Genomic DNA, 21,987 nt, shown 5'->3' with positions numbered 1-21,987 from the left:
GCATTTACTGTGTGCAGAGCATGGTGCTAAGTGCTTGGGAGAGTACAATAAAGCAGTATTGGTAGTCATACTCCCTGCCCACAAGGAGCTTACAGTCTAAAGGGGAAGACAGACATTAACATAAATTACAGCTATGTCCATATGTGCTGTGGGGCTGAGGGTGAGATGAATGATGGGTCCAAATCTAACTGCAACAGTGATGCAGAAGGGAGAGGGAGTAAGGGAAATGAGGGCTTAGTTGGGGAAGGCCTCTTGGAGGAGATGTGATTCTAATAAAGCTTTGAATGCGAAGAGAGTACAAGGGTCTATCAGATACGGAGGGGGTGAGGGGGCGGCGACTAGATAGACAAAATCAAGGCACAGCGAGAAGGTTAGCATTAGAGGAGCGAAGTGTGCAGGCTGGGTTGTAGTGGGAGAGTAGCAAGCTGAGGTAGGAAGGAGAAAGGAGATTGAGTTCTTTAAAGCCAATAGTGAGGAGTTTTTGTTCAATCCGGAGGCAGATGGGCAACCACTTGAGTTTTTGAGGAGTAGGGTAACATATCCTGAATGTTTCAGCAGAGTGAAGTATAGACGGGAGTGGGGAGAAACAGGAGGCTGGGAGGTCAGCAAGGAGGATGATGAAGTAATCCAGGTGAGATGGGATGAGAACGTTTTATGCCCAGGGAGGTTTGGCTGTCTCCTCCTTAAAGTGCCAAGTTGTCAGAGACCACTGTTTGTCAGCAGGCAACGTGGTGGGTGTTTTTTTGAAGTCTGAGTTCATGGCTCATTTGAAATTAGACTCAGTTGAATCTCAATTTCAAAAAAGCCAACTTAATCCAACAAAATACGAACAAACCTGCTTATCCCTTCAGGTTCAAAACTGCCAGAAGGACATAAAATGTGCAGATCTTGATTTGTACTTGACAAAACGGCAGGGGGGAGTATTTATAGTGATTGAAATATTTTTTGGAAATTCACATATATTCCTGCTTCCCTCTCAAAGGCCTTTCATGAAAAAATTTGCCTGTCACTGGGATCCTGGGCTACTGCAATTAACCCATGCCGCTATTATAGAATATCAATCCTACAGACTGAGAATGGAAGTGGTAGATGAATTAATAATGTTTATTGAAAGCCACTAGGTGCCTAGAGCTTGTTTGAACTGCTGCAGAGAATTATACAGGAAAAGCGAGACTCCACGGACCAAAAATCAATCTCATTTCTTTAAATGTATTCTGTGTCTTGTTTCTGTCTTGGGGATCTTTTTTCTCAAAGTACATATTTATATCATTGTAATTCATACTTGAAGAAGTCAGCACCGATGGTGAGATGCACCAGTGCTGCCCCTGGTCGTATGTCGTGTTTGGTGTTTGTGGCACCTGGTTCTATTTTGTTGTTTGTCTCCTAGTCTCTCGTTCCTTATGTAGCTTTTGGTTGAAAAAAGTCACGGTTTCTTCAAGTATCAGCCATCAGTCTGAACTGAGGACATGGGACCTAAGCCAACAAGGGCAGAAGGGATGCTCTAAGTCTGTCTCAGTAAGACACATCAGACATTTGTGAAAGAATAAAACAAACAAAAGCCTTGTTTGATTATACAGCCATCAGTCCCATGTTTTCCCCCTCTAGACTATAAGCTCGTTGGGGGCAGGGGTTCTCTCTATTATATTGTTGTATTGTATTCTCCCAAGCACTTAGTACAGTGCTCTGCACACAGTAAGGGTTCAGTAAATATGATTGACTGACTGACTAGTGGATTTAATTGTACTTTAGGGGGACCTAAGCCCCCTTGTTTTTGACCCTGGTTTCTCCCAGGTCCTGTGTTACCCATGGACTGTGGAGGGGAATATTAGGAGATCCGGAAAAGATGCCAAACACAAGTGTTGCTTTATACCCTTAAGTCAATCAATGGTATTAATCAATCAATGGAGTGCCTACTGTGTGCAGATCTCTACACTGTAAAGTCATTGTGGACAGGGAATGTGCCTGCCATCTCTGTTGTATCATACACTCCCAAGTGCTTAGTAAAGTGCTCTGTTCATAGTGAACACTCAATAATTACCATTGCTCAGTAAATTAATCAATTATATTTATTGAACGCTTACTGCGTGCGGGGCACCGTACTAACCACAACAATAAAACAAACACATTCCCTGCCCACTGGGAGCTTGCAGTTTAGAGGGGGAGACAGACATTAGTATAAATAAATCCATCAATCACAGATATGTACATAACTGCTGTAGGGCTGGGGGGGGGGGGGGGGGGGGGAGGGGAAATGAAGGGAGCCTGTGTGATTGTCCCAGTGGGGCTGGCTGGGAGTCAGGAGATCTGGAGCTGAATATCTTGGCTCTGCTACTGACCTGCTATTTAACCTCTCTGGACCTCAGTTTCCTCTTTTGTCAAATGAAAATAATTATACCTGCCTCACCCTACCTGGGAGGGAAATTGAGAGGATAAGAGCTGTGAATGCCCTTTGGAAAAATATGTCCTTTACAAATACGAGCTACCAGAGAAACAACCATGAGGAGCAGTGCAACCTAGTGGAAAGAGCACGAGTCTGGGAGTCAGAACCCGGGTTCTAATCTCCACTCTGCCAGTTGCCTGCTGTGTGACCTTGGGCAAGTCTTTTCTCTGTGCCTCAGTTTCCTCCTATAAAATGGGGATTCCATGCCTCTTCTCCCTCCTACTTAGACTGTGAACCCTGTGTGTGGACAGGTACTGTGTCTAACCTGATTAACTTGCATCTACACCAGCACTTAAAACAGTGTTTGACACATAGTAAGCACTTAATAAATACCATAATAGCAATAAGAATAATCATGCATTGGTGGAAAGCCGAGCTTACACAGTATTGCTCCAGTGTCCCGACTGTGGCCCTTCCCACTTGAAATGCTTTTAAAAAGAGGTAACTGAGCCTGACATGGTCAGCTTTGTGCCAAATCAACCAACCACCACAGGGTAAGGTCTCCACCCCAAGGCCTCCCAATAGGTCACTCTACACCACTACACTTTGCTCCATTCGTCTAATCATCTGGGTTGACTGTACTCTGTTGATGGACTCTATTTTGAAAGGGAGGAAGGGGAAATAAATTGAGGTTTTAAAATATAGTGTTTCACCTTTCTAAAACTTCTCCTTAATGCAGAAATGAAACTTCTTAATGCAGAAATTTGGCTGTATTCTTGGACTTGGTGAACACTGTGATTCACAGTTATGGTTTTTATTAAGCACTTACTATGTGCTAAGCACTAGGGGAGATGCAAGGTTATGAGACTGGACACACAAATGTGGTTTCCAATCTATATTATCCCCATTTATAGATGAAGAAACTGAGGCCTGGACGGAAACGTGATTTGCCCAAGGTCAAAGTGGCAGAGCTGGGACTCAGAGTAGAGTTTTGTGACTCCCAGTCCCAGGCTCTTCCACTAGGCCACACTACCTCCCAGTCAATCAGTCGACCAGTCATGTTCATTGAATACAATGCAAAGCACTGTACTAAGCAATTGGGAGAGTTACAATGTAATGGAGTTGGTAGACATAGTCTCCGCACACAGTGAATTTACAGGATTACAGACCAGTCTATCCCCACTAGTCTAACATGCCAAACTAGTAGTGTTCGACTTACCTACGTTGTGCTCAGGTATGGCACTGGCACCTGCATGGCTTTTAAAAGCAGCAATTAGATATATCTGCTTTGCTTTTTCTAGTGGATACAATTCTGTACTGATAAAAGCAATCAATATTGATATTACTTATCCTTTTGGAACCACTTTTAAACTATCTTAAACATAGTGAGAAACATAGGAAACCAGGGTATTGCTTGCTTCTAGTATATTGTTCTTGGGATCTGGTAGTTGCATATTTCTCCTGAGGCTGAAATAGTAATCCGGTAGTCTTCTTTGGGAGGAAGAGGTGTTGTATGTCTTTTAGCTGATTAACAGCTTGCATTAACTGTTAACAATCCCCGGCCCTATTTTTTTCCTTCCTTCATTCATTTGTATTTATTGAGTGCTTAGTGTGTGCAGAGCACTGTACTGAGCTTCATTGTAAAGGATAAATTGCTTTATTTGCTAAATTTACAGAGCATCTTTTCACTAAAGATCTAGAGGTGCATTTATTTATTTATATTGATGTCTGCCCCCCCCCCCCAGATTGTGAGCTCATTGTGAGCAGGGATTGTCCCTCTCTATTGCTGTATTGTACTTTCCGAAGTGCTTAGTACAGTGCTCTGCACATAGCACTCAATAAATACGACTGAATGAATGAATTACTTAATACTCTACTTGAAACATGTAACACAAACTAGTTACATACAGGGGAAGCCAAGAAGGCAACAGGAAGGGGTAAAGCTTAGAAAAGGCAAAATGGGTAGGAGGAGCAGGTAATTAAACCCCAAATAAATTGCCATCTGACTGAGCCCCTGGAACCAAATGTGACTGAGTTGAGAATGAAAGGTTTAATTTTCTGAAATATTGAGGGTGCAAATCTTCAAGATGTTTTTTCTCGAGAAAAATACCTATACTAATCGCCGAAGGGTTAATTTGCTGCAAAACTTCTGTGTTGCAGAAACATTAGCGAGTAAATATACAGAAATGGTCATTGTACCATTCTACCTGTTATTCAGGAGTGGGATTTGGCTCAGATTTCTTTGGTGATTTTATTTTTATGAAAAATAAGAATGAGGAAGAAAAAAAAGAAGGTAGTCAGACCAGAATCATTTGTGTTTCAAGTCGGGGGACATCATGTCAAGGTCAAATTAATAATTAAAGTAATTTCTATTCTGGTGGTGAAGAGTCATTATTCTGGTAAGGAAACGTTTCTGAAGCAAATTTCATTCTTTGGAAATTCAAGATGAATTATCTGGATGTATCAACCACTAAAGGGACAGTAAACCATCTCTGTTTGCTTGACTAGTGTTCAGCAGTCAACCAGCCAAGTGTTGGAGAAAGAATTGGCATAGATAAAAGACTAGGTCTCACATTAAGCAGAATGTGCCAAGGCTTTGCCTCATCAATTTGAGTGGTGATGGAGCCTCCCATCATAAATAATGTACTGGCTTCAGTCCAGTCACCAGAATATCAGGACCGATATTCTACCTGTGCAGTGGAACCTGTGAGAAGCAGCATGACCTAGTGGAAAGAGCACGGCCTGGGAGTCAGAGGACCTGGCTTCTAATCCTGGCTTTGCCGATTTTCTGCTGTGTGACCTAGGGCAAGTCACTTAACTTCTCTGTGCCTCAGTTTCCTCATCTGTAAAATGGGGGTTGAGGCTGTGAGCCTCATAGGATAGGGACTGTGTCCAACTTGATTACCTTTTATCTACCCCAGTGCTTAGAACAGTGCTTAACAGTAGTAAGTGCTTAGCAAATACCATAATTATTATTCTTTATTATTATTATTTATGCCAGCACTTACTATGTGCCAGGCATTGTACTAAGTTGCTAGACAAATAACATTTTTTTAAAAATTTGATTACTGTGCTAGTGGTTTGCACAGCAGCCCTCGCACTCTCTTGTGCCTGCCAGTCATGTCCTGCTGGGGCACAGAACACAATGAGTAGGTGCACATAATCCATTTTAAAAACACACCCTTGACCCCACAACTCCCTCCAGTTATCACTCCATCTCCCTCCTACCATTTCTGTCCAAACTCCTTGAGTGAGTGGCCTATTCCCACTGCCACCACTTCCTCTCCTCCAATTCTCTCCTTGACCCCCTCAAATCTGGTTTTCACCCCCTTTACTCCACTGAAACTACCCTCTCAAAGATCACCTACGGCCACCTTCTTGCCAAATCAAATTGCCTCTACTCCATCCTGATTCTCCTCAACCTCTCTGTGCCTTCTACATTGTGGACCACCCCCTTCTACTGGAAATATTACCTAATCTTGGTTTCACTGACATTGTCCCCTCCTGATTCTTCTATCTCTCTGGCCACTCATTCTCGGTCTCTTTCACAGGCTTCTCCTCTGCCTCGCACCCCCTAACTGTAGAAGTTCCTTAAGGCTCAATATTGGGTCCCCTTCTATTCTCCATCTACACCCACTCTCTTGGAGAACTCATTCATTCCCATGGCTTTAACTACTATCTCTATGCAGATGATTCCCAAATGGATATCCCCTGTCCTGATCTTTTTCCTTCTCTGCAGTCTGGCATTTCCTTCTGCTTTTAGAACATCTTTATTTGAATGTCCCACTGACACCTCAAACATAACATGTCCAAACAACACTCATATTCCTACCCAACCCCCTGTCCTTCCCCTGAATTTCCCATCGCTGTAGACAGCACCACCTTCTTCCTGTCTCACAAGGCCATATCCTTGGTATTATCCTTGACATATCTCTCTCATTCAAGCCACATATTCAATCTGTCATCAAATCCTGTTGGTTCTGTCTTCGCAACATTGCTAAAATCCACCCTTTCCTCTCAATCCAAACTGCGACCATGATGATTCAAACCTTGATTAAAGCACAAGTAATTTCACATTGATTATGCACTAGTCTTCTTGCTGATCTCCCTGCCACTTGTCTCTCCCCACTCCAGTCCAAATTTTATTCTGCTGCCCAGATCATTTTCCTACAAAAGCATTCAGTCCATGTTTCCCCATTCCTCAAGAACCTCCAGTGGTTGTCCATCTACCGCAGCATCAAAGAGAAACTCCTTACCATCAGCTTTAAAGCACTCAATTACCTTGTCCCCTCCTATTTTACCTCACTGAATTCCTTCTATAACCCAACAAGCTCAGTTTGCTTCTCTAGCGCCAACCTACTGACTGTACTTCCATCTCATCTGTCTCACTGTCGATTTCTTAACCACATCCTCCCTCTGGTCTGGAACTCCCTCCTTCTTCATAGCTGACAGACAATCACTCTCCCCCACCTTCAAAGCCTTATTAAAATCATATCTCCTCCAAGAGGTCTTCCCCGAAGGAGCCCTAATTTTGCCTACTCCCTCTCCCCTCTGCATCATTCTTGCGTTTGGATTTTTACCCTTTATTTACCCCATGCATAGCCCCATAGCACTTATATATCTAGCCATAATTTGTTTTAATGTCTCTCTCCCCCTTTAGGCTGTAAACTTTTTATGGGCAGGGAACATGTCTACCCAATCTGTTATATTGTACTTTCCCAGGCACTTAGCACACACTTGAGTAAGTGCTCAATAAATACTACTGATTGATTGAAATGTGAAACTTAAGTGCCACCCTTCCCAGGCGCTGTTAGAGTTTTTTTGACCACTGTGCCACTCCTTAAAATCAGCTACATAAGGCCTGGGTCTAGTCATCCTGTGCATCGTTGTTCTTTGCTCCCCCTGCTATCTGTTTCCTTTGGCCTTTCTGTTATCTCTCCCTGCCTGGTTGTTCACCTTGAGAGAGTTTTCTCCAATTCTCTCTCTTTTCCCATTCTTGTCACTGCTCTTGTGGCTCCCTCGCCCCTACTTATTATGTGGACAGATATGATGCAGCTTGTACAACAAACCGCAGCTGAGGCTCTGACAGGATCAAGCCTACTAGATCAATCCCCAACCTTCCTCCGTTATGTTATTTCACTCTCCATTGCTCAGCAGAATTTTCAGCAGGGAAAGCCCCCTCCTATTCATCCCTTTGCTTTCCTTCCGAGCAAAGGGCTAGAGAGCCAAGCCCAGTGTGGAGCCCTGCCAGTGCCTCAGCAAGCAGTCGAGCAAAGTTACATGCCAGCAGGCAATGACCTGAATCCAGGGCAGGCTGGCAAGCCAAGGACTACCTGGGGGGGGAGCCACATGAATCCCGAAAAGATGGGAAAAGGAATCCTCTATTGTGCTCCTAGCGACCAGCATGTTATCATCATCATCATCATCTTGATGGTATTTGTTAAGTGCTTACTATCTGCCAAATGCTGTACCGAGCACTGGGGTAGGATACAGGATAATCAGGTCAGACACAGTCCCTGCTGCACATGAAGTTCACTGTCATGGGGGAGAATAGATATCTCATCCCTATTTTACAAGTAAGGAAACTGAGTCACAGACTAAGTGACTTGGCCAAGGTCCCACAACAGGCAAGTGGCAGAGCTGGGAATTGAACCCAGGTCCTCTGATTCACAGGCCTGGGCTCTTCCCATTAGACCACACTGCTTCCCTCCTGCTGCCATTTCACTCTCCGCAGGGAGGCAGACTGATGGTGCTATCAGAAGCAGCCCCAGCATCCCAGATGCCTTCACCTCTCCCCATCAGGAAGTCCTGCTGAATATCAGTTTCAGAAAAGAGGAGGTGGGGGCTTAAGCGGGCAAACAAGGGAATGGGGAAGCTGTCACAACTTGAGCTGAAAAACTGCTTTCTGGACATATTACCCTCAGACAATTGGGAAATCCCTTTAGGTTCAAAGTATGGAAATGTATCTCGGCCTCAGCAGTAATGTACATTTCCTTATAGTCTGCTACTTCCCCTTTCTGAAATTAATGTTAATGTCTGTCTCCCCCACTAGATAGTAAGCTCCTTGAGGGCTGGAATCATGTCTACCCAGCCTATTGTATTTTACTCTCCCACTGGCTTAGTACAGTTCTCTGCACACAGTGAGCATTCAATATATATCATTAACTGATTAATACAACTTTAATAATTCCAATTATGGTATCAAGCATTGTTCTAAGCACTGGGTAGATACAAGTTACTCAGGTCGGGCACAGTCCCTGTCCCACAAGGGCGTCACAGTTTCTATTTATGGAATACATCGGTTAATGTGGCTATAAGATATAGAAAGGAGAAGTGGGGTGAAGCGAAGACTAGGGAAACTGCAGACAAATATTGGTTTTATTGTTTTAAATGCTTTCTGAACAATTTCTGCTGTGGCAGGCTCATCAAAGCTATCCCCAGTGGATGTTTTCCAGCCCTAATTCTGTTACTGATGTGGTTTCTGTTATTTATCAAATTACATTTATTAAGTGGGCAGGTTAAAAGTATTATGTTGGATATTTGTGTGTATACATGTATGCAGATATCTTAGACATGTAAAACCTATGCCTTGCTAGAGTTTACAGTCCGGGACCAACAGTACCCTCACCAAGGGCTCATTCATGAGCTGTCTTAAACCTACAAGCCTAGTCATTCGCAGTATCAACAGCCATTTTTGAGACCCCACTGTGTGCACTGTGTGCTCAAAGATGATCCTGCTGATGATGAGGCTGTACTCATGAGTGTTTCTCTTGCATACTTCTAGACTTTGTCCATAAAAGGAGTTGTGCACTTTTTCAGGCCTTTCAGGGTGAGTACTGGTCAGACACCAGTGGTTAAGAAGAGAAGAGTATTTCCTGCAAATAGGAAATGCAAGCTCATTGTGGGCAGGGGAGGTGACTACCAACCCTGACTTATTGTACTCTCCCAAGCTCTTAGGGCAGTGCTCTGCACACAGTAAGCTCTCAACAAATAGGATTGGTTGATTGATAGGCATCAGAATTGTTTTTGCTGTGGTGGTGATGGTTTATGCTGAACCATTCACACTCTGTCCTTGGGTCTCCTGTACCCAATGCTATTCAATGCCTGGGTCACAGGTATGGTGGTGACATTTGTAGATAGTGCAGGAGTCAGGTGGAAAAAGTTAAAAATACGCACATTGCACCACCTCAGCCAAGAATCCAGCAAAGTGTATGGGATTCAGGGGTGGGGTGTTGATTCCCCCAAAGCCCCCTTTTCTGGGTTGAGCCAGTGGAAGGCCACATTCAAAAAGAAATGGCTTTCTCTGCTTACTGCCCTCTGACCAGATTCAGTTTGTACATTGTTGTTGAATGAGAGTCACTCGGTGACCTACAAGAGTCAGTAATGAACAAATAATGAAATTAGTAAATAATGAACCATTGCAACGTTAGCACCCTCCATATGATATACTTTATTCTCTTACCATCTCTGATGAGGAGGGAGATTTACTGTGGATACCAGGTAGAGGTGGGTAGCCACAATTCAGGAGGCTTTTTTAATGATATTTGTTGTTAGGCACTGTGCAAAGCACTGGGGTAGGTACAAGATAAGTTGGAAAGAGTCCATGTCTCATTAGGGGCTCACAGTCTCAATCCCCATTTTACAGATAAGGTAAATGAGGGACAAAGAAGTGAAGTGACTTGCCCAAGTCACACAGCAGACAAGTGGCAGAGCCATGATTAGAGTCCAGGTCCTTCTGACTCCCAGGTCCGGGCTCTATCCAGTAGGCCACGCTGCTTCTCATGGCTTGGTGGTCACTTGCCTTGGATGTATAAAGAGTAACTTTTTGGGTGTTCAGGGATGGAATTATTGTGTGGTCTTTGGGTCATCTTTACACACAACTTTCTCATTTTAAACTAATTTGTTTTGGTTTTCCAGACCACTTCCAGAGGATGTAGGAATGGACATCCCCTTTGAGGAGGGAGCACTCAGTCCCAATTCTCCAGACATCAGACCTGGTGAGAGAACCGTTTGTTCATTCTCTTCGCAAGATTCTACAGCAAGGCATTAAATTATTCAGTGAAGGGTATGCTTCTTGTGCTTAGAACTTAGCATTTCACTGTTAGGGGTGTAAAGAGAGTGTCAGGTTGGCTTTATTCAGTTAATTCCATAGTTCACTTGGCTGATGATAATAATTTGCACTGTGCCACATTCTGTCTCCTGTGTCTTGGCATCAGCTGCCGATTAATGCTTGCAGTTCCTGCCGATTAATGCTTGCAGTTCTTGAGATAATTGGGTACTGTACATTGTATCGTTAAATTTGACTGACGTCTCCGTACCTCACATATGAAAAGGCCTGGGAAGGCGTACAAAGGAGGTGGAATTGGGAGATGAAATGTGGTAGCAGGAAGGCAGCCAATTTCAACTCAAGGTCATAATTACTCAAAACCTCCTTTGGGCCTCCCCACACAAGGGTTTGTTGCTAAACTGCCAGTGACTAAAGAACTACCTGGCTTGCTGCACAACCAAGAGGAAATGATCCAAACTGGCAGCGTGGTACAACAAACGGGCCTTTCATTTCAGGAGGGAGCCGGAAAGGTTTTGCACAGCCATTGCTGACATCAACCTGCCCATATTTTGGTCTTCCCCCAGTTGGGGGGAGTTGAGAAACCAGAAGGGAATCGTCGGATGCAAGCCGCCTGACTTCCCTTAAAAGTGGTGGACGTAACCTCCATTAGCCCCTCTTGCATTGTGTGCTTCAGGAGCGTGGGGGAAGCAGTTCACTTGAATCCTAGTGTTACCCTCAGTGGTTCCTGGACCATCCCAGCTGGCAGCAATTAGAAGCCTTAGTTCATTTCATCCCGAGCTCCGATTCCACTGGGATCAAATCCAATCAATTGCCATTTAGCTCTCTACTCACAGTCAGTCAACAGGAATAATTTTGAATCCCCACAGGAGAGATTTAAGTTAGATGTTGGGGGAAAAAACCAATCAATGGCTGTTTCTCGAGCACTTACTATGTGCAGAGCACTGTACTAAGTGCTTGGGAGAGTACAGTGCAATAGAGTTGGTGAACATGATCTCTGCCCACAAGGAACTTACATTCTAAGCCCTGGCCGTAAGAGGTTAAAAGCCCTAAAATGAGTTTCCAAGGAATATTGGACATTTCCTTCTAAGGGAATCTTTGAGGGAAATAGAAGAATGCCATCTGTTGGAGATAACTTAAGGGCCATCCGGTTTGAGACCCTTTCCTGACCTGTGATTCTTCTTCCTGTTGTGAAAGGATTCCAAAACCTTTCAGTGATATTAAAAGTGCTTGAATCTCCCACATTAAACCAATGGAAGTGAAATAGCAAGACTGATAATGAAAAGCAAAATGCTGCTGAAGTGTAGGTGGATGAATCTAGTGTAACACTTACCTGGCCCTTTAAAAAGGTTTCCAATGCAGCACTGTGCTGTGTGGAACCTAAAGAAGCTGTCATATGCATACACTCAGTTCTTCCATAAAGCATGGGATCACTACACTCTTTGGTTAGAACAGGCGGAGAATTTGGGGGCATTCTTCCAAAAACACATGCCTAGCTAGATAGAATGCGGCCCAGTGTCGGATGTGACTGTGGACACGCACACAGTGTCAGTCAAGCCGCAGAAACTATAGCACAAGTTTTCCTTAATGTGGAGTTCGTCAAGAGCTTAACCTCCTGGTCAGATCTGAAAACTTTCATTTCTGATCCTTGAAAGTTTGACAGATGAATCACCTTTAAAAGAAGGCATTTGAGAAGCAAGAGTTAATTTTGCTTTGAACTCTGTATCCAGCAAAAATGAATTTTGTACTTTATATTAGGGAGGTAGCATAGCCTAGTGGAAAGAGCCCAAGGCTGGAAGGCAGAGGACCTGGGTTCTAATCCCAGCTCTGCCACTTGCCTGCTGTGTGACCTTGGGAAAGCCACTAAACTTGTCAGTGCCTCAGTACCTGTTCTCTCTACTACTTAGACTGTGAGCTCCATGTGGGTAGGGACTGTATCTTGACCTGATTATCTTTACCTACTCCAGCACTTAGTACAGTGCTTGATACATAGTAAATGCTATTACCACAATTATCAACTGAGTATACTGTCAATTGATAGGTAGGAGGTAAATTTAATTAACAGAGGTTTGAGGTAAATTTAATTAACTCAACATCAAGAGCCCATGTTTTGTCAAAGTTGTGGTGGTGGGAGAAATGGGAGAAGTTGTAATCTCCCCCTAGGCTCTAAGCTCATTCTGAGCAGGGAACATGGCTGCTAATTATGTTGTATTGTACTCTCCCAAGTGCTTAGTGCAGTGATCTGCACATAATAAGTGCTCAATAAATACTACTGATTGATTGATTGAGTTGGCTGAGAAAGCAGCATCTTAGCAACTCCACCGGCCTCAGCCTCCTCATCATGTCTCGAACATTTAAAGCAACGTCAGGGCCACGAAAAGCTCACGGATTGGTGGCGATAAAGGCATTCCCCAGGGACAGTGGTCTAATGCTACTAATCCTCTCTTCCTTCCTTCTCTAGAGCCACCCAATTCTCTGGATCTGAATGGCTCTCATCCCCGGAAGATAAAGCTCACGGCCCCAAATATCAACCTCTCTCTGGACCAGAGTGAAGGGTCTCTTCTCTCTGATGATAATTTGGACACTCCAGATGAACTTGACATCAATGTGGATGACCTTGACACACCTGATGAAGCTGATTCCTTTGAGTACCCTGGACATGGTAAAGATCTGGCATGGGGAGGCAGAAAAGTTGGCGGGGAGGGATTGAAGAGAATTGGAAGTTAAATTAAGGATCTGAAGTGATCTGACATGATTGTGGCCAAGTACGGTATGTCAGCCTCCGTAATGTGACCCTTTAATAATAATAATAATAATAATAATAATAATGATATTTGTTAAGCGCTTACTATGTGCCACGCACTGTTCTAAGCGCTAGGGTAGATACAAGGTAATCAAGTTGTCCCCACGTGGGGCTCACAGCCTTAATCCCCATTTTACAGTTGAAGTAACTGAGGCCCAGAGAAGTTAAGTGATTTGCCCAAAGTCACACAGCTGACAAGGAGAGGATTGGGGATTAAAGCCAATGACGTCTGACTCCCAAACCCTGGCTCTTTCCGCTAAGCCATGCTGCTTCTTTAGTGAGGCAGCATAGTCTAGTGGAAAGAATGTGCAACTGGGAATCAGATTCTAGTCCTGCCTCTGCTTCTGGCCCTGCTGTGTGACCTCAGGTAAGTCACTTTCCCCCTCTGGGCCCCAGTTTCTTCCTCTGTAAAATGAGAATAATAATCCCTGCTCATCCTACCTCACAGGAATGTTGCGAGGACAAAAGGCAACATTTGCGAAGGCATTTAGAAAACTAAAAGTGTTCAATAACAAAAATGTCTTATTGCTAAGATTATTATTATTAGTAGTAGTAGTAGTTTATTCTGTTTCTGGTGTGCCCAAGTTTGGACCAGGATGCAAATCTGCCCTTGGAAAGTGTGTATAAGACTAAAGCTTTTGACTGGAAATTTTTTTCATTAATGTAGATTCATTTTAGTCACACAGGATTCCCAGAGGCTCTGATAACTCCAAGGAAGAATGTTTTCTCTTATAATTTTTCAGTCCTTTGGGCAAAAAGAGGCCATAAATTTCTAGGCTTTATAGTAGAAGATAGTATGGGTTTGAGCATGCAGAAGTTCTTCTAGTGAAATTCATTCAAGCCTTTCATTTGTTATATGAATTACTTGAAACCCTTTCCACATGTTTGTGGAAAGGAAGAGGAAAGGGAAGTGAAAAAGGAAATGATTTACAAAAAAACCCTGAAGGTTTCAAGTGCTACTCATCAGTACTTTCTGCCCAGGGTCCAACCATATTTGAATTTTGATTCACCAAACCAGGCATATTAGGATTTTGTAATGATGGAAAATGTCCCCAGAACCTCAGCCCCTCTCCAAGCCCCCTCAAGCTGGTGGTGGTGGGAGCGTTCTAACTATTCCTCTTTTTGCCCCAACCAAAAAGGTGCTAGTTCTGATATCAAAAGACCACCTCCCCCATCCCTCCCATCCTCTCATTGCTAAATCTTGCCATGGATTACTGAAGTGTCTCCGCCGGTCCGGCGGTCTCCGCCGCCGCTCTCTCCAGCGGAGGCCTCTCCTTCTCCCACTCCCCCAGACTCACTGGTAAGGGAGGAGGCGTCGGCTTCCTCCTCTCGCCCCGATGCCGCTTCCGCACTATCCCTCCTCCCCCCCCCTCCTTCCCCTCCTTCGAAGCCCATATCATTCGCCTCTACCACCCACTCCAGTTACTTGTCGCCGTCATCTACCGCCCTCCCGGTCCCACCTCCGACTTCTTCAACCACCTTGACCCCTTTCTCACCTTCCTTCTCTCCTTCTCTCTGCCCACTCTGATCCTTGGAGACTTCAACATCCATACGGATGTACCCGACGACTCCTCTGCCGCCCGCCTGCTATCCCTCCTCGACTCTGCCGACCTCCTCCTCCACCATACCGCGCCCACTCACCGACTCGGTCACACCCTCGATCTCGTCATCTCCTACCGCTGCACTATCTCCTCCCTCACCAACTCTGAAATCCCTCTCTCTGACCATAACCTTCTCACCTGCCTCATCTCTCACACTCCCTCCCCCTGCAAATCTTCGCTACTGCCCCACAGAGACCTCCGCTCTCTCGATCCCATCCGTCTTTCCAATAGCATCTCTCCTCACCTTGCCTCCCTGTCCTCTCTTCCCACTCTCGACGAGCGGGTCTCCGCTCTCAACTCCACCCTCTCTACTCATCTCGACTCTCTCGCCCCCCTTTCCCTCCGCCGCTCTCGCTCCACTAACCCACAGCCCTGGATCACCTCCTCCGTCCGCCTCCTACGCTCCTATGCTCGAGCTGCTGAGCGCTGCTGGCGAAAGTCCAAGCACCAAGCCGACCTCACACACTTCAAATTTATCCTTTCCTGCCTTAACTCTGCCCTCTCCTCCGCCAGGCAAAGCTTCTTCTCCTCCCTCATCGACACCCATGCCCGTCACCCCCGCCGATTGTTCCAGACCTTTAACTCTCTCCTTAGGCCCCCTGTTCCTCCCCCTCCCCCATCTCTCACCCCCAATGATCTGGCCACCTATTTCCTCACGAAAATCAACACGATCAGGTCTGAGCTCCCCAAAGTCACCCCTCCGCCTCTCCCCTCCCCCCCAACAACCCCCTCCCCTACTTTCCCATCCTTCCCTGCAGTATCCTCAGAGGAGATCTCCTCCCTCCTCGCAAGTGCCACCCCTCCACCTGCGCCTCGGACCCCATTCCCTCTCACCTTCTTAAAACCATCGCCCCTGCCCTCCTCCCTTCCTTAACTTCTATTTTTAACCACTCAATCTCCAAGGGCTCCTTCCCCTCTGCCTTCAAACATGCCCACGTCTCCCCCATCCTAAAAAAACCCGCTCTTGACCCCACTTCCCCCTCCAGTTATCGTCCTATCTCCCTACTACCCTTCCTTTCCAAAATCCTAGAACGAGTCGTCTACAATCGATGCCTAGAATTCCTTAACTCCCATTCTCTCCTAGACCCCCTCCAATCTGGCTTCCGTCCCCTCCACTCTACCGAGACTGCTCTCTCTAAGGTCACCCATGACCTCCTTCTTGCCAAATCCAATGGCTCCTACTCCATTCTGATCCTCCTTGACCTCTCTGCTGCCTTTGACACTGTCGACCATCCCCTCCTCCTCCATACCTTATCTCACCTTGGCTTCACGGACTCTGTCCTCTCCTGGTTCTCCTCTTACCTCTATGGCCGATCATTCTCGGTCTCCTACGCTGGAGCCTCCTCCCCCTCCCATCCTTTAACTGTTGGAGTTCCTCAAGGGTCAGTTCTTGGCCCTCTTCTGTTCTCCATTTACACTCACTCCCTCGGTGAACTCATCCGCTCTCACGGCTTTGACTACCATCTCTACGCAGATGACACGCAGATCTACATCTCCGCCCCTGTCCTCTCCCCCTCCCTTCGGGCTCGCATCTCCTCCTGCCTCCGGGACGTCTCCACCTGGATGTCGGCCCGCCACCTAAAACTCAACATGAGCAAGACTGAGCTCCTCATCTTCCCTCCCAAACCCGGTCCGCTCCCAGACTTCTCTATCACCGTGGATGGCACGACCATCCTTCCCGTCCCGCAGGCCCGCAATCTCGGTGTCATCCTTGACTCGTCCCTCTCGTTCACCCCACACATCCTATCCGTTACCAAGACCTGCCGGTTTCACCTCTACAATATCGCCAAGATCCGCCCTTTCCTCTCCACCCAAACGGCTACCTTACTATTACGGGCTCTCGTTATATCCCGGCTAGACTACTGTGTCAGCCTTCTCTCTGACCTCCCTTCCTCCTCTCTCGCCCCGCTCCGGTCTATTCTTCACTCCGCTGCCCGGCTCATCTTCCTGCAGAAACGATCTGGGCATGTCACTCCCCTTCTTAAACAACTCCAGTGGTTGCCTATCGACCTCCGCTCCAAACAAAAACTCCTCACTCTAGGCTTCAAGGCTCTCCATCACCTTGCCCCTTCCTACCTCTCCTCCCTTCTCTCTTTCTACCGCCCACCCCGCACGCTCCGCTCCTCTGCCGCCCACCTCCTCGCCGTCCCTCGGTCTCGCCTATCCCGCCGTCGACCCCTGGGTCACGTCCTCCCGCGGTCCTGGAACGCCCTCCCTCCTCACCTCCGCCAAACTGATTCTCTTTCCCTCTTCAAAACCTTACTTAAAAATCACCTCCTCCAAGAGGCGTTCCCAGACTGAGCTCCTCTTCTCCCTCTACTCCCTCTGCCATCCCCCCTTTACCTCTCCACAGCTAAAGCCTCATTTTCCCCTTTTCCCTCTGCTCCTCCACCTCTCCCTTCCCATCCCCACAGCACTGTACTCGTCCGCTCAACTGTATATATTTTCGTTACCCTATTTATTTTGTTAATGAATTGTACATCGCCTTGATTCTATTTAGTTGCCATTGTTTTTACGAGATGTTCTTCCCCTTGACGCTGTTTAGTGCCATTGTTCTTGTCTGTCCGTCTCCCCCGATTAGACTGTAAGCCCGTCAAACGGCAGGGACTGTCTCTATCTGTTGCCGACTTGTTCATCCCAAGCGCTTAGTACAGTGCTCTGCACATAGTAAGCGCTCAATAAATACTATTGAATGAAAGTGTAACCCTAATTCATTCATTCAATCATATTTATTGAGCGCTTACTGTGTGCAGAGCACTGTACTAAGCACTTGGAGTGTACGACCCTAATAATTTCTTGCCTTCACTTCTTCCCAACTCTGTACAGGTGCCCCAAATAGTGAACTGTTCTTCACCTGAACCTTTCCTTTTTAAGCAATAGTGAAAGTGCCAAAGAAAGCAGTGATGCAGAAGCAGGGAGCTGGTAATTAAAGCCATAGCCTGTCGACATGTGTCCTCTCCTCTTTATTTTGGCTGACGTGATTATGCTTTTCCAATTTAACAGCCACAGCTCTGCCTTTTACCTTTTGAAATTTACTATGCCGTTTTTAGTCTAAAGCGAATTAGTAGATCTGCCTGGATCTTAAAACCCAATGCCTAGTTGGCCTTGCAGACATATTTTGGGAAATATCTGTACACACTTGAGCACTTTCATAAAATAGTTTCCATACACGTATAATGTTATTTATTGCATCTTTGACTTCTTAAAAAAAACCCTTGAAAACCCACCTCCTCCTGGATGGTCCCCATGATATAATAATAATAATAAAAATAATTGTAGTACTTAATAATAATGGTATTCGTTAAGTGCTTACTACATACCAGGCACTGTACTAAGCTCTGGGGTGGATACAAGCAAATCGGGTTAGACACTGTCCCTGTCCTACGTGGGGCTCGCAGTCTCAATTCCCTGAGATAACTGAGGCACAGAGAAGTGAAGTGACTTGCCCAAGGTCACTCAGTGTTTACTGTGTGCCAACACTGTTCTAAGCACTGAGGTAGATGCAAATTAATCAGGTTGGTCATAGTCCCTATCCCAGATGGGTTTCACATTTTAAGTAGATGAGGTAACTGAGGCACAGAGAAGTTAAGTGACTTGCCCAAGATCACACAGCAGACATGAAGCAGAGCTGGGATTAGAACCCAGGTCTCCTGACTCCCAGGCTCATCTCTCCACTGGACCACGCTGCCTCTCCAATAGCAGTGTTAATCTAGTAATCACCCTCAGCATTTATGGCTATATTAGTGTACATTCTCCATTTCTTTATTCACGTATTCATCTTTCCACATACTTGTTAATACTAGAATAGCTATGCTTTCCTCCTGCTCCCACTGTTTATCAATAATTTAGGTCTTCTGTGCGACCTGTTCACAGTTTCCCAATCTCAGCTCCCCACAGGCCAGAGCTGTTAAGTCCCTAGCTCAAGGTCACACAGCAGGCAAGTGGCAGAACAGGGATTAGGACCCAGGTCCTCTGACTCCCGGGCCTCTGTTCTTTCCACTAAGTCTTTCCACTTCTCATAAGATGGCATTGGGGGAACTGTTCAAAAAATTGAATGTGGTATCTGTGGCAAGTCCAGGTCACCCAATCATAGACTGTAAGCTCGTCTCTAGACTGTAAACTTGTTGTGGGCAGGGAATGTGTCTCTTATATTGTGCCCTCCCAAGCACTTAGTACAGTGCTCTGCACAGAGTTAGTGCTCAATAAATACAATTGACTGGCTGACTGAGAGTTGGATGCTATAATTGCCCTCCTTATGTTTGGTCTGAACCTTGATGCAGTGTTGGCACCGCACTTTGTCTTCTGGTCTCCCAAAGGATGCCCAACCCTTCTTGATCTACCTTTCTTCTTTTTCTTTGTCTGAGAGCCCCATGTGGAACAGGGACTGCGTCTGACTTGATTAACTTGTATCTACCCTAGCGCTTAGACTAGTACTTGGCACCATAGTAAAGCGCTAAACAAATATCACAGTTATTATTATTATTGCTGTAGTCATTATTATATCATTCAACAGTGTGCTGCCCTGGTAACAAAATTAAACATTCACTGGTGAAAATATTCAACTCTGTGTTGCTGATGGAAATTTTTGGTAATGTATGGGTTTTGCAATCCAGTAAAAGCCAGTGTCTTCTTCAGACTAGTTATGAATCTATAACATTTTGTTGATTCTGAGACCTAGTTAGTAATCAGCTTCATGCCTTTCTGTGAGTGGAGGCTTTCAGAGCACAGTCAGCGGTGTATTGAAGCTCCTGTATGAATTATTCAAGCATTTATGATGATACTCTCAGTTTTGTTGAGTTGAAAGGGTTTCCCAGAGGACTGACAACAGATCCTGACACCAACTTCCTTGTGGCCTCTTTGAGAATGTCTCTAAACACAACTCAGTTTAATACAAGCCCTGCTTTACTCTGTTCGTGGTGGGGAAAGGATCTGACAAGGCCCCTCCAATTCCGTGTGGCCCGCTATATCCTTGCGGAGTAAACTTGGGATCACAGTAAACTTTTCAGGAGACCTGGGCTATGCCAACTTCTAGAAGTCTCCATTTTACAAATGAGAAAACTGAGGCTTGCACCACTTAAGTGACTTGCCTAAGGCCACATAGAAGGCAATGGTGGAGTCAGGATTAGAACTCAAGTCTTCTGACTCTCAGTTTCCACTAAGCCATGCTGCTTGTTCTTTATTCCATGATATAAGGCTGTGAAGGCTCCCCTTCCTTTTCATTCATTCATTAAATAGTTTTTATTGAGCACTTACTATGTGCAGAGCACTGTACTAAGCGCTTGGAATGTACAATTTGGCAACAGATAGAGACAATCCCTGGCCAGTGACAGGTTCACAGTCTAAACGGGGGGAGACAGACAGCAGAGCAAAACAGAACAAAACAAAAACAAGACAACATTATCAAGATAGAATCAAGGGGATGTTCACCTCATTAACAGAATAAATAGGGTAATAAATAATATATACAGAAGAGCACAGTGCTGACGGGAGGGGAAGGGGGAAGGGGGAGAAGCAGAGGGTGGGGAGGGGAGGGGGAGCAGAGGGAAAGGGGACTCAGCTGAGGGGAGGGGGAAGGGGGCGGGGGACGGGGAGGAGTAGAGGGTGGGGAAAAGGGGAGGGGGAGCAGAGGGAAAGGGGGACTCAATCTGGGAAGGCCTCTTGGAAGAGGTGAGCTCTCAGTAGAGCTTTGAAGAGAGTTAGTTTGGTGGACGTGAGGAGGGAGGGCATTCCAGGACAGCGGTAGGATGTGGGCCAGCGGTCAACGGCGAGATAGGCGTGATCGGGAGACAGTGAGGAGGTGAGCAGCAGAGGAGCGGAGTGTATGGGGTGGGCAGCAGAAAGAGAGGAGGGAGGTGAGGTAGGACGAGGCAAGGTGATGGAGAGCTTTGAAGCCAAGAGTGAGGAGTTTTTGTTTCGTGTGAAGGTTGATGGGCAACCACTGGAGGTTTTTGAGGAGGGGAGTGACATGCCCAGAGCGGTCCTGTAGGAAGGTGATCTGGGCAGCGGAATGAAGAATAGACTGGAGTGGGGAGAGACAGGAGGAAGGGAGATCAGAGAGAAGGCTGATACAATAATCCAGTCGGGATATTATGAGAGCTTGTACCAGCACGATAGCCATTTGGATGGAGAGGAAAGGGTGGATCTTGGCAATATTGTAAAGGTGAGACCAGCAGGTGTTGGTGACGGATTGGATGTGTGGGGTGAATGAGAGAGCTGAGTCAAGGATGACACCAAGGTAGCAGGCCTGGGAGACGGGAAGGATGGTCGTGCCATCCACAGTGACAGAGAAGTCAAGGAGAGGACAGGGCTTGGGAGGGAAGATAAGGAGCTCAGTTTTAGACATGTTCCTCGGAACTGTTGTTCTGAAGAGCACTGCTTTTTTCTTCCAGAGGGACAAGTGGCCGTCCGGAATGCCCGGGAGCCCCAGGAGAAAGAATCTGTCATTCCGGAGTACACTGCTGAGGAGGAGCGAGAAGACAACCGGCTGTGGAGGACAGTGGTGATAGGAGAGCAGGAGCAGCGGATTGATATGAAAGTAATAGAACCCTACAAAAGAGTCATTGCTCACGGAGGTAGGAAAGACCAAGCTGCTATCTGGGAATGGGGAATGTGAAAGGCAAAAAAGAGCAAACCCTTTTGTCTCCTGCCTTCTGGGGTGTACAGCTTAGAGCTTCAAGCCCCTAAGGTAGAGTAAGTGAGGTGTTGGAGGGGGGCATCTCAATAATGAGAATATTTTCTAACATGAAAATGCAGTTTTTCCATTAAATATACTCTGTTCCAGGAAAGTGTGGAAGAGGTGGGGTTGCCAAACATACGAATTCCATACAGGAGCAGTCCATGTAGTTCAAAGCATATCTAAATGGATAAATCAGGGGATTGACAGTGTGATTCTCATTTCACCAAATTCCTTTCCATATGAAAACAAAAAAAGAGCTTTCTGGATTTTCTTCAAGAACTTCGTTGAAACTCCCTCTGTAGATTTAACTTGGCTTTTTTTTTTCTGCACAAAGTATGCTTTTCTTAACTGCTTTAATTCTGTGCGTGATGGCAGCATCTTTCCGGCACAAGGGTGCACCAATTTAAAGAGAGGTGGGGAAAGAGAAATAGCTTCATTTTACCTTTATAGTGCCATCTATAG

General features: G+C 45.8%; 1 protein-coding gene across 11 annotated transcripts in view; it reads left to right on the top strand.

Moving 5' to 3' along the window:
- PRUNE2 (prune homolog 2 with BCH domain) overlaps positions 1 to 21,987 on the top strand; it is a 75,825-nt gene that overhangs the window by 27,781 nt on the left and 26,057 nt on the right. For all 11 annotated transcript variants that reach the window (XM_029054984.1, XM_029054979.1, XM_029054976.1 and 8 more), the window contains exons 3-5: positions 10,298 to 10,377; positions 12,907 to 13,107; positions 21,239 to 21,421. In XM_029054984.1, the coding sequence (XP_028910817.1) occupies positions 10,298 to 10,377; positions 12,907 to 13,107; positions 21,239 to 21,421 (464 nt within the window). The remainder of the gene's footprint in view (positions 1 to 10,297; positions 10,378 to 12,906; positions 13,108 to 21,238; positions 21,422 to 21,987) is intronic.

This window comes from Ornithorhynchus anatinus, chromosome X5 (assembly GCF_004115215.2).
Source record: "Ornithorhynchus anatinus isolate Pmale09 chromosome X5, mOrnAna1.pri.v4, whole genome shotgun sequence".
In the NCBI taxonomy this organism is placed as follows: Eukaryota; Metazoa; Chordata; class Mammalia; order Monotremata; family Ornithorhynchidae; genus Ornithorhynchus; species Ornithorhynchus anatinus.
This window is presented reverse-complemented; position numbering and strand designations above follow the sequence as displayed.